The 16,597-nt window shown below is 41.5% G+C and overlaps 1 protein-coding gene across 4 annotated transcripts in view; it reads right to left on the bottom strand.

Annotated features, from left to right (window-relative positions):
- The window catches only part of Ttc29 (tetratricopeptide repeat domain 29), a 189,746-nt gene extending 178,431 nt beyond the window's left edge, over window positions 1-11,315 (bottom strand). The window contains exons 1-5 of one of the 4 annotated variants that reach the window (XM_021170292.2): window positions 11,196-11,315; window positions 10,564-10,627; window positions 6,417-6,740; window positions 5,769-5,867; window positions 3,812-3,895 (exon numbers count right to left, since the gene is read on the bottom strand). In XM_021170292.2, coding sequence (XP_021025951.1) covers window positions 3,812-3,895; window positions 5,769-5,867; window positions 6,417-6,427 — 194 coding nt within the window. In that variant the 5' untranslated portion in view covers window positions 6,428-6,740; window positions 10,564-10,627; window positions 11,196-11,315. The other 3 variants (XM_021170293.2, XM_021170294.2, XM_029480810.1) reach the window with 3 other exon arrangements.
- Between the last annotated feature and the right edge of the window lie 5,282 nt (window positions 11,316-16,597).

Genomic DNA, 16,597 nt, shown 5'->3' with positions numbered 1-16,597 from the left:
GCAATGCATTCACATGCACCACAGAAGCAATGCATTCACATGCACCACAGAAGCAATGCATTCACATGCACCACAGAAGCAATGCATTCACATGCATCAAAGAAGCAATGCATTCACATGCATCAAAGAAGCAATGCATTCACATGCACCACAGAAGCAATGCATTTACATGCACCACAGAAGCAATGCATTTACATGCACCACAGAAGCAATGGGTCCTCTTCAGAAAGCTGTACAGAGAAGAATGTCTTGATCCTTTTATCATTCTCATTACTATTTTTGAGTTTCACTCTGCAGCTAAATTTGGCAGAGACAGAATACCCAGGAGTGCCCCATAGTGGAGGAGCAACACGATGCTGGCTGGGCGAGGCCACCGAGAGCAGTGCTGGGGCTCAGGATCTATTTTCACCTTGCATCTGATGGGACATACTGATGGAGTTATGTGGGCCAGGGTCAAGGGAAAGGCTGCCTCGGGGAAAGACTATAGGGAGACTCCTGGAGTGGGATGTGGGAGAGGAGAATCACAGAAGTAAGACCCTGTTTCACGTTGCTGCAGCCTTGTGATATATGTTTTGTATTTTAAGTAGACACATCGAGGAAGCAGTTCAATGTAAAAGACTTGGAGTCTGGTGAGCTTGGTACTGGATTTATCATCGTGCCAGCCATGAGATCACTGCTAGACTTTACAGCTGAGAGTGGATCCAGTTGAGACCACAGCTGGAGAGGGCCGCCTAGGACTGCACCCTCATCATCATCATCATCATCATCACCATCATCGCTGTTGTGACGTGGCCTGGAAGGCAACCCTCCAAGACCCACCAGAAGCCACAAGACTGAAACAAGAGTGCCCCACTCTGCCAAATGCAACGGAAGTGGTACTCAAGGTGAGAGCAGAAGGAGAACTGGCAGATATGCCACAGAGGAAGCTTGCTGGAGGAGGAGAGATGTCCGGAAACACAGCGACTACAAATGCACTGGGAGAATGTGAGCCAGCACACGCAGGGCATAAGAAGACCAGAAATACTAAGGAGGTTTAAACCCTAGTGCCACATGTTGATTCAGTGGAGAGGGGAACTTGATGATGCACACCTGAAGGAGGGAGCTGAGAGGGAGGGAGGTGGAAGGAGGGAGCAAGAGAAAAGTACTTAGACTGGAAGTGAGACCTCCCTCCCCACCCACCATGATCTGGAAAACCAGTGTATTCATTTATGTGCAAGTTGGCTGCTATTGGAAGCAGGACCAAATATCACAGGCTATTTGGAGACCTGTGGTAAGAGGAAAGAACATGAGCCTACTGAGAGATGCTAAATGTAGTGTATATTAAGCATCTTAGTGAGTACGGACAAATATTTTAGCATCCTAATGAAGAATACAGCGGCAGAGAGGAGGATTTGAGGTATATTTTAATCTACCCACTTGAAAATTAGATTTTTGAGCCACTGCACAGTAAACCCCTGTATGCCTGTTATTGGTGACTTACTGGTCAGATCCCTTTACTATGCTAACCGTGTGTGTGTGTGTGTGTGTGTGTGTGTGTGTATGCACACGTGCATGCGTGCATACATGCATGCGTGTATATTCCTTGAGTTTTCCACCCAGCCATCTCTGTCTTTTCTGCTTTAGCCCTGGTCTCTGGCCTGCACTTCACAGAGCTCAGCATTCATCCATTCCATACCTGTCTGTTGTATATAGGTCTTAATATTTCAAATACATGTTAAGGCTTTAGGATAGGATCAAGTACCTTATAGTAAAATATCATTGTCTCTCTCAGTGTGGAAAAATCTCATATCAGATACAAGGTAAGTACTTGGTACCTACTTGTTGACCAATTTATCTTTTTAGAGTTGAATGGCTAATAAAACGCTTTATGTAGCAATTCCTCCGCTAATAGAATATGCACAATTCCTCTTGGCACCTGCTGGGCACTTCTGGGAGATGCTGAAGTCGTTCATCAATTTTCTCCTTTATGTGTTATTCAATTAGTTTGTCTAGGGTGCAATCTAGAATAAGCATCAATCAAAAGCATAACAGCAAGTTGTGTGTGAGCTCTCTCTATGCTAATGGTTTGCATCTGGGTCTCACAGAAAGGGCTCCTGTCCAGAGAAGTATTAGACTCTTGAACCACACCCATGATCTGCTTTAAGAATGCAATATGAAAGAAAGTACTCAGTGCAGTTACTGTTTTCTGTAACACAGAGATGAACTTGAAATCAATTTGGTAGAAAAAAAATCATATTGCTACTATAATTAGCATAGTCTATCTTGTACACTCTTGGATTGAATAGTCTGCACCGAGCACTTTGGTGCCCAGAGTTTCTAGTTTATTGACCTTTACAAAGTGTACATTTAATTCTTAACACTTACGGGCAACTAAGCTATTTGCATATTTAAATCATAAAGCAAATACCACTTACATATATTTCTTATAATTAATAACCATGCTATTATACAATAATGATCATTAGTTATATACAACAGGTTACCATGGCAAGTTAATGAGTTATCAATCCAAATAACATTTGATCATACATCCCAACTGCTTTGTGGAAATAAGTAACATAATTATATTTTTTTTTAAGGTTTAGGGTCTCAAGGTAGCCCAGGCATTCCTCCAATTATTTATGTAGCAAAGAATGAACTCTAAATTCTTAACCCTCCTGCCTTTGCTTTCCGGGTGCTGGGGTTAACAGGCACTATACCCCCAGTCCACTTGTTATAAATGTTATCGTTCTATTCTGAAGCTAGTGAAATGATGAACTATTTTGTTTGCCTATACAATATACGCATTGAAAAAGATCAAATCAGACACAATGAAGTGTATTGAGACTTAAATTTTTATACAGTATTATGCAACCTGTGATAAAAAAAACATCATTAGGTATATTTCTTGACCAAATTAGCATTAAGCAATAGGCTATTGGATTTTTTCTCTTGCTTTATATATTTGCCGAGTCCAGTTAGTTTAGACACCTCTTCCATGTTCAGGGTAACTCACAGTGCGTTTGTTTTCTCTACACGCAGGTATATTGTTGGTTTTTAACTGTGTTATTGGATTCTTAAAAAAAATATTTACATCAAAGATGACAGTGGGTATTTGTGAATTCTGTGTGATGTACGTACCCTCCAGAGCTGTCCATTTTCAGCCCTTGTACCTGAAGACTAAACCTGGACACAAAAAACCTTAGGCCTCTACAGCTGTTCTTTAGAAATAGCTATTCTAGATATAGAGACTAGTTATCATATGAATAATAGATATGATTTCTATCTATTCTTCTAACATACATGGAAGGTTTTCAAACTGTCATTCATCCCACAGATTAGATTCTACTTAGTGATGAAATAGCAGAGAAGTAATTTTACATTTAACAATGAACTGGAATTCACTGATACTTTTAAGCGTTCTTGGACAGAGAGAACAAAATATACCACTAACAGTTATTTTTCATTGTTTTAACTATCAAGAAAAAATATACATATCCTTCTGTAAAACTCTGTTCTTCCTCACAGAGGCAACATTTCCTAAAATGGAGATTAATAAGCTACTAATAGCTCAGACTTAACTCAATAATTGCAAATGTGCTAGTGTAATATCTTGATAAATATAAGAATTTTGAAAGCCAAAAAAAATTAAAGACTTTGATGTGTGTAAGATCAATAGACATGACTTATCACTATTTAATATCAGTTTTAATTTTTAAATGCCATGTTCCAGTGAAAAAGTTTACTGCCCAGGAAAATTGAAATTCCAAGAAAGAATCCAGACAAAAGAAACAAACTTTATATTAAAGTGCCTTTAAGAGGCCACACTTACGCAGCCACCTCTTCTTTCGACAGCCCTTTGAAATTCTGTTCCAGGTAATAATCTATGTCCTCTTTCTCTTTGATCAACTGGGCCCTAAATGGAGTAGAAAGAAATAATTTAGTACTGTCTGACCAAGTTGAAAAGCTTCTGAACACATGAGTGCTACCAGAAGAGAAGACACATCCGGTAGACGAGGCGTCCGGGGTGAGCTAGGTGCCCTAGCTGTAACCTTACATTTTTTGGATCATTTCTAAATAACTTGAAAGGCAGAAGACAGGGAAGAGTAGACGTCATGAATAAAGGGTGTATTGTACGATTGTATGTATTGCCACAGGTCACAGGCTGGAGTCCTGTTGTCTTCCAGCTCACTCATGGGTGTCATAGTATTACGCTTGCTATTTTCCTTTGGTAGAAGACCTTGAGTCAAGAACAACTGCTCGATTCAAATGTATCAAACGTTTTTATTCCAAACATTATTAAAGTTTTCCCTGGAATGGTGTTGAAAAGGTTTATTTTTCCCCAATTGTTCAATTGTTTTGTTTTTGTTTTTCAGACAAGTCTTGCTCTGTAGTTCAGGCAGGCCTTGTTACTGGCTGCCTCTGCCTCCTGAGCACTGATCAATCACAGGTGTGTCCCACCATGTCCTACTAAAAACTTGTTTGTGTTTCTTTCTCAAACCGTGCATGAATCTCAAATTATTGAGATATAAGATGCAAAATTTTTAAAACAGATTTTATTGAAAAATGTGTTCATGTTAACATCCTCTATATTTGTAAAAGTAAATGTAGATTAAATTCCTAGAGCCCTGTGTGCATGGCACTAAACATCCCTAAATAGTCACACTTTTACTTAATAGAATACTTATGAAAGAGTGATTGTAAAAAACTTGATCCTAGATAGTAACAATAAAGATAGCTTCTTTAATAATGCTCTTTTAAAAAAAAATCCATCTGCTCTTAGGGAAGTAACAATCAGTTGTGTTTACTGCTCATTTTAAAAAGAATATGTAACTTAATCAGGACAAAAAGACAAACAATCAAGCTTTTTGAATTTTGTAAATATTCCAAAAATTAAAGAACATACATATGCATGTGTGCATGCACACAAATTATGCACTTATTAAAAGAGAATAAGCACTTATTCTCATCTAAGAATAGATTTGTGTTTGCGTTGGTTTGGTTATGCATTTACTTTGTTCCAGGGGCTTCAGTCTTTTCAAGAAAGACTAAAAACGCAAGACAAGAACAAAGAAGTCTTGTAATCATCTGATTGTTACACTTTCCAGGAATTGACATAAATGCACACAACGAAAATAGCCAAAAGTACATATGCAAATTATTTCTAGTCATAAGCAATATGTGTATTCCTGAAAGTCAATACACTGGCTAATGGAAACTTCAAACTATCTCAGAATCTGTAAATATTCATAAATATAAGCACATCAATTTCTTGTTCTGGATTTTGTGACAACTCTAGTATCTTGGTAGCCTCAGCAGCAGCAGCAGCAGCAGCATGGAGAAGAATTTCCAGTCCCCATCGTCATTTCACCAGCAGAATCCTGCCTGCCAATCTATTCCAGTAGGAAGCATTGCATCCTACGAAGAACATAGCTCTCCAAAACACAAGTCAGTCAGTGTTTGTGACTTTGTGAGCCAAAAGCCACACATGTTTCCATCTTAAAATCTTCTTTATTCTCTCTGCACGTATTTTTTAAAATCTTGAAACTCTATAAAAAACATAAAATAATCTCCTAGGAAATAAAAAAAATTAAACAACCACTGTCTTGGTAAATAAATATACTGGTTATACTTGAGCGAGTCTCACGAAGCCTTTTAAAACAGTGAATTTGAATATTTGACTATAACAGTGTTATTATTTCTTTTCTTTACACAACTGCAGTTTTTGAGAATGCTATTGATGCTGATGGCTGCAGGAACTGTACTCTGTTGGAAGCAGGGCTCCATACCTTGGCATTTTTTTTGAAGAGCATGGTAGCTTCTGCCTGGCTAAGACCGCAAGCCTTGTACGAGTCATGGGAAGTGGGGGAAAGGTGGCCATTGGGGGGCTGCAAAATATAAGCAGAAATGATGGTTATAAAAGGATAAATCTTCAAAGACTCCTTGAAATTAGCATTAGCATTGTCCTGTGTATTGTGTGAGGTGAGGGTGTCTCCACATTCTTCAGGTTGTGTCTGCTATCTCTGCTACTGTCTGTCTTTTGGACAACTGTCGGTATCTCTACACCAGAGAGGGTTAGGAGCGAATACATGATGGTTTTACTTTGTTAAGGGTTCTGTTAATGGCCATGGTTGCAATGCAAGAATGAAGCCTCTTTGGATAGCTGTGGGTTTCCAGATTCATGCTTTGCTTTCCTGTTACAACACTCAGAAATAAAGGATTCTCTTATAATGATAGATGGCTAAGAATGATTCTTAGTAAGGAGGCCGATTCCCTGGGGAGGCATATAGCTAAAATGTGTAATATAGCAAATTATTCCAAAAATGTGTTGGTTTTAAAAGTTGTTTGAAACAGCTCTCCTTCTCACACCTTGAATGCGTCAAGAATTTAGATAGGATGTAAAAGTGGTAGCTTTTCTTTGACTCTTAATGACTTACCTCTTCTGCATGCTTAGAGGCTCAAGTATCCCCACTAGGGACAGAGCTTAGCTCCACTCATCTATCAGGTGGTAAGGGCTATCATCTGGGATCCAAACAGAGTTATTTTCTAGAACACATACATGTATTGTGGTCATATATCTTGGGCTTTCTCATTGTATAGCAACCTCAGGATTTCTCAGGGCCAACACAGGGCTTCAAAGGCAAGTATCTTAATGAAATGTCCAGAAGTTGAGCCCCTCTTAGGTCAGGGCCTCCAGGCCACACAGTCCTGTTGTAAAAAGTCTGTCCTTATGCAATGTATCTGAATACAGAGCCATCCACCTGAGGGAGATTTAAGAAGAGAATTCTGGGTAAGAGAGAAGATGGCAACCTTTTTTTTTTTTTTTTTTTTGGAAATATCACAGATGTTGACATTGAGAAAGTCATTAAAACTATGTCCCCAAAGAAAGCAAGGTGGATCTTGGTACCTGAAGGACCTACAGAAAAAGGGTATCTATGGTGACTAGGCTCTTGGTGCAAGAGTCCACCTTCTACCTAAGTAGGGAGACATTAAAAAGGCCAAATGTTCCTGACACCATCACTGCCATGCGTACCAGCTTTGACTCCCTCCCTTCATCAGCTACCTGAAAGGCTGCTTCTAAGTTTCAAATCACTTGTCACCCGCATTTTATATATGTGTGATCTGAAGCAAAACCATCAACTCAGGTCCCAATAGTCAACAGATTATTTATGGAACCACTACTTTGTGACAGACACTGTCCTAGGTGCTGAAGACATCATCCAGAAAAAAAAAAAAGACAAAAATCTCTGACCTCATGACATTTCCATCATGGGAGTGGACACTCAAAAAAGTAGACAGCAGTTACATGAACAAAATAGACAGAGCATCCTATGGTGATTAAAAAAAAAAACTTCATAGACGAAATACAACACAAGTGCTAACAACAGTGGAGGACACATGAGACTAGAAGACACAGTTAAACTTAGGGAGTCTTGAAGCTACTGTAGAAACTCTCGTGTTTTCCTTATTGACACGATACTCTTTCTACTGTAGGTCTTCCAGATACCAGGATCCACCCTGGTTCCTTTGGGGTGACACAATTTCAGCTTCACTTTGAAAGGTTTACTCTGATTCTTCTGAGATTAAGGAATGCCAGGATGCAGAAGGACTACTGTTGAGGCATCTATGAAATCTGGCAGGAGAGGTATGTGGGAGGAGATGTAGTCAGACCTGAGACAGAGCCGTCTACAGACAGTGGGCTGCTAAGATACCCATGGGCCTGGGATAGGGTAGGGGGACACCAAGACTACACAGGAAGGCTTGTGAAAGTCGGTTCGATAGGTTTGATCTCATATTCCTAAGAACGATTATCACATCAGACTAAAGTATTTCTGCATAATTAAAGAGATAATTTAAATGCAGATTAGTATTTTATTTCTGATACATTAGACTCTTATTACCCTGTTTATGACATGATTAACTGCATGAATCATAAAGAAACATATTCTATGTTTTTATAGCATGTGCATATAGCTATGCAAATGCATAGCTACACAGTTAAAGCACACAGTCTGAACAGAAAGTAGTTTTTTCTGCAGAATAAGCAACGAAGTGAATGGTAATTACAAGGGATAACTTCATAATATACTAACTTTGTAACTCAAAAAGATCTTTTTTTTTCTGATCAAATGTTATATCAAGTTGGTTTATCTGGATGCCCAGAATTTATTAAATCAAAGTCTTAAACATAACATGTGAGAGAAAGTTAATTCTCGTGGATGTACTTAAAGGACCACCAAAGGCTCCCCTAGCCTTTACAGAAGCTTACCCCAGAATCCACGAAACCTTTATTGCAGAGTATTCAGCATTATAAAGTACAGTGGAGTAAATTCAGTTGTGAGTCCCCAAGTAATGGGTTTCTAAGGGGAATAAAGACACCAAGAGCTACCACACCCTCCATTCAGCATACTCCGTGTTTCAGAGGGAATGCATCCTGAGGCCCCATTCTGCTTTCCAGGGCATTATAGGATGGTCTATGGAGCCAAGGAGTCCGCGTAGGTGTAGAGGCCTTTAAAAGATTCACCAAGGAGTTTCTCACATACCAGACAGACTCACTCAGTTATGTACGAGCGATGGGGCAGTGTCAGGAGTTCTGATATGGCCCATATACTCCACCTTGCCACCCCTCAAACTGGGCCTTCCTGTATGTTATACAAAAACAAGCAGGCTAGCTGAATTCTTCCAGAAAATATAAGCATATAATGAAATCAAATGCAAATGATATACTCGGGAACGAATGTGTGGCTTCGTTGTCACACATATCAACTGCGATTTTTTTTTTTCAAATTGTAAGTCAACGTTTCCAGCATTAAAGTTTCAGCTGCCAGCTCCTTCATTTTGCTCTCCTCTGATCTGAGAGCAGGAGCAGCGGGAACACCTTTACTCTTAAATTTAGTTTAATGTAAGTATTGCAAGCCCTGCTGGCAAGCCTCAAGGCACAAACTCTGAATGAGGGGTGGTCAGAGCTGAATTATAACGTGGGGGGAAAAGTTATTAACTGCATGCTGGAGAAACATCACTCGACCCATCTGTGCTGGAGAATGGAAGCTAAGCCTTGGGGTGGATGTCTGGCAGGCTCTCTCTCCTTGTTCTCAACCCACATCCTACCTTGCCTATGATTGCTAAGCAAAGGTATTTTATTTTCTGTAATCAGTGGGTGGTTGCCACTTTATTTATACAATAAAAGTGTGTAGTTTGAATTACAGGCTTCATGTGGCATTTGAAATACACTCAATATTCAGTGTGTTCCTGCACCAAATTATTTTCCTCTCTTTGATGCCTTATAAGTTTGATCTTATGTTTCTTTTTATTAAGGCAGGAAGTAGCTACATTCCCACAAGTAACAGCAGCACAGGAGGACAGAAGGAGAGGAAGGGAATGCCAGTGTGTGTAGGAAGCTCTCATTTCCGGCTTGTTCTGTTTTAGAGTAACAAAAGCCCCTGTTCACTGTTAACGAGACTTGAGTCCTTTTCCCATGATTCCCAGCCCTCACTGTTCTAACCTCAGCTCAGCAATAAGGAACTTAGTCCATTCCTGCTGTGCACTACCTGACCTAGGTCAGCAGCAAAAATGGAAGCCACCCTCAACCCTTGGCCATCAGGGTCCACCCCAACTCATCCCTACAGAAGAAAGCTGCAGGCAGGCAATCACTCAGTGAGAGAGAGGGAGGGTATCTCTCAGGCTGGTACCACAATGTACTCAGGCCCTGGAACCCAGGCTGAAGCAGTGCACTTAGGGAGGACCCAGGGGCTATTTCCCCCTCCCCTCCAATGCCAGTGAACGGGCAGTGCTACACGTGGCTGAGGCAGAGATCAAAAGGCTGCCTGGAGCCATTCTACAGTTGGTATTCAGAAAAGATTTGGCACATCCTTTGATCTGCTGGTTGGCACTCACATCAGCTGCAGTTACAGCCTCTGAGTTTGGCCCCCATGTACAAAGACAAATGAGAATGGAGAAGCAGGGGAGAAAGGTTTGAGAGCTCTGGGTCAGGCTGTATGTGTCCCGTGGTGGGAGTTTACATTTCTGGCCCCCAAGTGAAACTCTTCAAAGTGTAACCCTGCTGCCCAGTCCCCTTTGGCATGTCCCCAACAAGAGCCACAAAAGCAGAGCAGATGACTGTGTGCTCTGCAGTGGCAGTTCAGAGAGGGACCGAGTCTTAATGACTGCATCTCCAGGTCCAGCCGCTGTGACGGTGAAAGCTGAGATGAGGGAAATGGAGCCAACAGACCCAGCAAAGAAATGATTATGCATCACTGAGAAATTCAAAATAAATATGATCTCCCCACCTATGATACAAATTCATTCTTATGATTCAGAACTTTTTATATAAGAATTCTTTAGCTCCAAAACATGAAGGGAACCACAGGATACATTTAGTAGACTATTCTTACATGATTGAAAAACAAGCTCACATAAATAAGTTTGAAATTTTGGATACTCCTAGCATGTTGTGGGAGACAGCCGGATGGGTTGCGAAATACATAGTAACCACACATTTCCCACCACCTAACATTTAGTAGTAATGCAATCAAAACATCAGGTAGGGAAAGCCTTCGACGGTAAGGTACATTTTATCCAACTTACGTTTGCAGATAATCGATTGCTCTGGGCTCTTAGACGCCTGTCTGAAAAATCTGTAAGCAAAATGCTACAGCAAAGAAAAGAGAAAAAATGTTAAAAATACTTAGCAAAATAATTCCTCTGTGCTCCTCATGTCAAGAAACAAGGCTCACTCACACAGTGGATAAATAAGTACTGTGCACCCAGCATACATCATATATTTAAGTGAACTAAAAAGTAAAACATCCCAGTTAGACACTAGGAAACTAATCACTAATTCAACAAAATGCCCCACCCCCACCCCAAACACCTGAAACTCCAATATGGTTCAGAATGGTCAGTTCTTGATCTGACATTTGTGAGCCCGAGCTGTTTTTAATGACGGCTGATCCTTCTGTTTCCACCCATCTCGGAACAGGTCTGCTGTGCCTAGATAGGTTTGGTTTTTCTTGGCCGACCAAGGTCCAAGGGGCAAGGAGAGCGCCTTCTGCTCCTCTGGCGAGGGGATTGATTTGGGGGGGATGAGTGGAGAGGGCCTTTTCTCTCCACTTACCCAAGCTGAGGCCCAAGTAATGGAAGAAGGGGTTCTTGGGAAGGAAGAGCCGCCCCTCTTCTGGGAGCTGACCAGGTCCTGTCCCCAGCCTTGCCCTACAAACCTTAGAAAACTAGCTCTGGGACTGTGGTTCTGTGTCCCCTGACTAAGCTCCTGCAGGCGGTGGGTGCTGGGCGGGGTACTCTCATCCCAGGTTGTTGGCCTGGCTTGTTGCAGACGGGACGCTGAAAGCATCTCCATGGAAACAGAGTGGGCTTGGCGGACCAGATGGAGGCGTAGTTAGGCTAAAATGGGCTTTGGGATTGGTCAGCTCCAAGACTCTTCAAGTGTGGGGGCGGTGCTTGGAGAGTGGGCCTGTTAATGAGTGGGCGTGGCCTGCAAGAGGATCTGGTTCCTCCAGTGAACCGGCCAGAGAAATTCCCACAATCCAAGGGCCTTCTGAATGCCCCTGAGTTGTTTCCTTTAGGGTGCCGCTTTTTCTCAAGTATTTTTCAGTATTTCCATGCATTCAATTATTTCTTGTGAATATGCAATTGATCATTGTGACTACCTGTAGCCAGCACCATCTCTGGTCTACACGAGGAGAGCCTCATCTGTTCTCAGGAATTCATTTTGTAGCTTTAAAGTAACTCCACTTGACCCCTGTGAATTCTCTCCCAGATGCTTTTCTCTGCTGATTTTCTGCACGGGTGTTTGTGAGTGCTATTTGCTGTCGTCTCACAGGTAAAGATCTCTGAGTTAGAGGTCTAGAAAACTCTCTCCCACTTGTTTGGATTTATTCTCCCCGCTTGCTGTTCCTAACTCTCTGGAAAGTCTATGACTGATCTTGTGCTGAACATGAGTTTCTTTAGAGATAGATCTTTGCAAATGAAAGAAAACTCAAACAAAAATAAAGGGGAAACAGTTTCCTCCAAGTGAATGTTGCCGGCTTCAGCTATTTTTTTTTTTTCTCAAGGAACTTGGACCCTTCTAGAAGCACTGAGGACTTAAGGACATGCCGATCTTTACCCACATAAAATTAATCTCACTTTATTCTTTTCACTTATAGATGTCTTTACTATGAGCCCATCTTCCCTGAAAGTGTCAGCTAAATGTGTGTTTTTGTGTTTCCTTTCTCTTGTCTAATGCCCTGTAATAGCATGGAGACAGGGGTGTGGTATGTATTCACACAGGTTTTTGAATTAAATGAATGATTGACAGGGCATACAGAAATTCCTCCAATTGATTCTCTCTTCCCTGTCTAGAATTCAAAGTGGAATGGGAGAAGATACAGATGACCACTTAAAGCTGTTACTTACCTACGACATGGAGTGTCTCCTGATCTGTGCTCTGAAGATAGATATTTAGGATAAGTTAAAACTTCCTTCAAATGCAAATTCTAATCCTCCAGTGGATGCCACCACATCCCAACCACTTCCCATAATAGATCTCAATACAGTTTGACACCCCACTCTCAATCCCGATAAGAAAGTTTCCCTGAGGCCTCCTGTTTTGACTCCGGTGTTTTATTGAATGTGTCCCCTTGCAACACTGAAGAAAGAATATTGGAGGCAACCTGAGTTCTTTTGGGGATGACATTGTCTGACTTTTCCCTACAAACATTGATAAAATGTACACCCTTGGTACTTAGAAAGTGTCCTTTTACATTTGCCATTCCCAGCAGTTAGTGATGAGACCCTGGGAACCCATTTCCTTGTCCCTCCTGTGTAGGTGATCTCCTAAGAAGATCTATGTTGCCAATGACAGTCACAAGCCTTAGTTGCCTAAAACATCAAAGCCATTTCTGAATTATGCTGTGTGCTGTCACAAGTCAGCCTTGGGTTCTGCTCTGTGCTACTGTCAGAGCAGACCTGGGCTGAAGGGGCTGCCGCCGGGGCATGCCTAGCCTGTGGAGAGAGATGATGATGCAGGAAAATTGGTCATTGGCTTCAAAGGCTTCATCTAGAATAAAAGCAACAGCTTTCTCTCCCGTTTCATTGGCCACAACTCACATGATCCCACTCAACTATAAGAAACAAGGAAACTGTCTCATTACCCCGTGTTTGAAAGAGAAACCAAACACCCATAAATGACAGGGGAACTAGTCACAGTGACTCTTTCCAGTGCCACCTTATGTAGCTGAGGCTTTCCTGAAATACCTGATCCTCTGAGTACAGGGGTTTTGTGGAAGAACCCTTCAGTCAACATCTTGTATATCCTTCCTCACATTTACATAACTGTAAGCTATTACTTTACAAATAGTTTCGTTTTAAAATGTTTTCTTCTTCTACCATTCTGACTACTAGTATTGAGTCCCCTGACTTGAAATTTTAACCCCTAACAAATACATTTTTCATTTTCATTCTTTTACCACTTTGTTACATATTATTTGTAAAGTTTTTGAAAATATTACTTGTCAGCTCCTTATTAATGCTTTGTATATGGAAAGAATCATATGTTTTGTATCTCTAAAGCCTCTCTTATGTTGCTTCATTAGATTTATTTTCAGTGTGTGTGTGTGTGTGTGTGTGTGTGTGTGTGTAGTGTGTGTCTGTCTGTGTGTGTGCATGTAGAGGTAGGAGTTTGAGGGTGAGTTTGATTTTTCTTCTTCTGTTCTGTGGGCCCCAAAGTTCTCTGGGCTTTGAGATAAGTGCCTTTCCCTGCTGACCATCTTGCTGGCCCAGGATCAGCTTCTAGTTGGAGGCGCTAGCCCTACAGGGCTCTGTACATGCTAAGTACACACTCTACCACTGAGCTCTGTTACCACTGTTGTTAATACATTCTTTTTCATGAACAGAACTTCTCAATTATCACTGAACATATCATATTTTTAAGGCTATAATTGTTTTCTATAAACTGTATTAGCCTACAGGGAAGTTTTTCTTTGTTTAATGTTGACATTTTTATAAAGCCAATTATACTTGACTGCTATAGTGCTTATCAGTAGGTTCAGCTGCCAGTAACAGAAATCAACAATAAGAGAAGTGGATCATCAGTCTGCTGTTACCAGCGTCTGCTTTACAACTTAACTGTCTGTTGAGAAAGTCTTCCACAACCCAGCCACAGCATCTGCATTTTATCTGGAACTCACACACAGGGGAAGAACGTCATGCCAAGATGAACCATACATTACTGCTTTATCCCATCAGCAAGGGCTTCAGCCACTTCAAGCCTCAAGGACAGGTTGGGAAATGTCAGCTATATTTTCAATATCCATATGCCGAGCCTAAAAATTAGGGATCAATAGCTATGGCAAAGGAGAAAGAGTAGATGATGGGGGACTCTGGCTATCCAAGCTCCTGATGCTGGCTATCCTAGAAACTAGTGCTGTACAACTCACCCATTTTCTGAATGGAATCAGTTTGCCCAAAGTTTTCCCTGGTTGCACTGGACACTTCTTTTAGAGCATTACCTCTCAAGATGTGCCCACTGAAGGGACTCTGGTCAGCCCAAGCCTGACAAAATGGCTCTGGAAGGCCTTGTCCTTCTCTCCCACCCCTTCTGCCTTGCTAAAAGCCATTAGGTTACATGCATTCCTAAAGGTAGCCACCAAGGCCCATTCCTGTTATTTGGCCACTTCCTCCTCCTTAGACTGTCAAGGTCCAGCTATCAAAGTATTGATGTCAACCCACCAAAAACTCCCTTTGGTTCATCTAATTAACATGCCAAATTAAAAGTAAGTGCCTCACCGTAACACAGGGTTCCCCCTTTAACTTTTAGAAACGGTCAGTTGGCTATGGGTCACCACTGTTTCCACTCTATCCAGAGGTAGTCTCCTTTGTGCTGAGAACTTGGTCTTTTGGGGGTCCCTGATCCCTTTCACCCACAGCACTAGAGTAAACAAAGGATCTATCCAGATGTGTCCACAGGTGCATCTGGGAGTGCATGTGCTTTACTGACAGTTCACTTGGTGTTGTATGAAACAGGTATGTGTCGAAAGGAGAGGCAGGCCAAAAGAATGCAGACTAGCTGGACTGTATTGTGCTCAGATCTTTATTTCCCCTGGGTTCAGTCCTCTTCCACCTTCTTCTTCACCTGCAGCTGCTGAGCAATGACGTCAGGGTTGTGATGGAAAGCTGTCCATCATAGCAGCAATGCTGTGGCCTGCTTTACCCACTCCCTTCTGCTTCTGCCCAGAGGGGCTTTTAAACTCTCAGAGTCATTGGCATCTTCTGCTCATTGTATGTTTTATTATATTGACTTATTTATGATATTCATAAATTTGCCGCTGAATATGGAGATGGAAGGGAAATAGGCATCTTCATTTGTCATAAGCTTTTCTGGATCTTCCTAAGAAAGCAATTATAAGATAAAACAGGAGAATTATGGAGCAGATAAAAGGAAGTTAAAATATGGAACAAAAAATGGAAAAACGTAGTGGAAATGACAGAAAGGAATTGATCAGTGATTCATAGTCACTAAGTCATAAACCATCGTAATGTTACAACAGTGCCGTGTGACAAGACATGCAACATGAATGTCTACTCAGCCCAGATAAGGAGCCCATGACAGACTGAGGCATGAATACCACCAAAGTCCAACACAGTGAGTCAATGAATTTTATTGAGGATACCTACAGGAATGTGGGTGAGGGGTTACCTATAAGGGCAGAAAATGACTCACAGACAAATGCATCACCAAAGCCCACCCCGGCATGGGTGACAGCACTGCACAGCCTGCAGCCAGCTCAGCAGGCTGGACGGTGTCCTTTCCAAGTGGCTCAGTTGATATAAACCTTCTGCAGGCAGCTCAGCTGGGCTTTGCTTCTTCCAGACAGCTAGCTGGTCTGGTCTCAGAGTCTTTGCAGCTTGGATCATCTGAGAGGGATGCTCGGAACTTGTCTTGTTTACTCTACAGAAGAAAGGGTTTCATGGATCTGGCCAGTTTCAAGGACTTCCTGAAGCTTTTTTGAGTTATTTACCTTCTGGATGGAGGAAGTTTCCTGCAGGATGGAATGTTTTGAACTCAGAGGAAACTTTTCCACAACAAATGACTAAATCGACTGATTTACATTACTAAAAACAAGTCAGATGAAGCTGTTGCATATAATTTATCTGCCACATACCTACCTCCTTCTCCAGCATTCACACCTTACTGTCTTGTGGAGAAACAAGATCATGACAGAGGTCTGGTGAGTTTTAGGTATTGACCATGGAATTTGAAGTTTGAATAGCAAAGCAAAACAACAACAACAACAAACCTAGTAATTTTTATCATGTATACTGCAAAACAAAACTGCATCAGCAGAGGTCTCTTTAGGAGGTAATTCCTGCCCAAAAGTTATTGTGGTGACTCTGGCTGTCTTATTCTGAAGAGTCTACCTTAGTCCCTGCAGTTCCCTGGCCCAACTTTTCAGGTTCTTAACTCTTTCCCTTAGGCAGACTCAACCATTTGGAATTGTTCAGAGAACCACGTATTCAGTCCACATATTGCTTTGTGGATCCTATGTATATTTAAGAGTAAGTGTAATTTACTGGTCTCCTCTCTCCCTCCCTCCTCTCCTCTCCTCTCCTCTCCTCTCCTCTC

The sequence above is a fragment of the Mus caroli genome, chromosome 8 (assembly GCF_900094665.2).
Source record: "Mus caroli chromosome 8, CAROLI_EIJ_v1.1, whole genome shotgun sequence".
NCBI lineage: Eukaryota > Metazoa > Chordata > Mammalia > Rodentia > Muridae > Mus > Mus caroli.
Note: the sequence above shows the minus strand (reverse complement) of the source record. Positions and strands in the feature narration are given on the sequence as shown.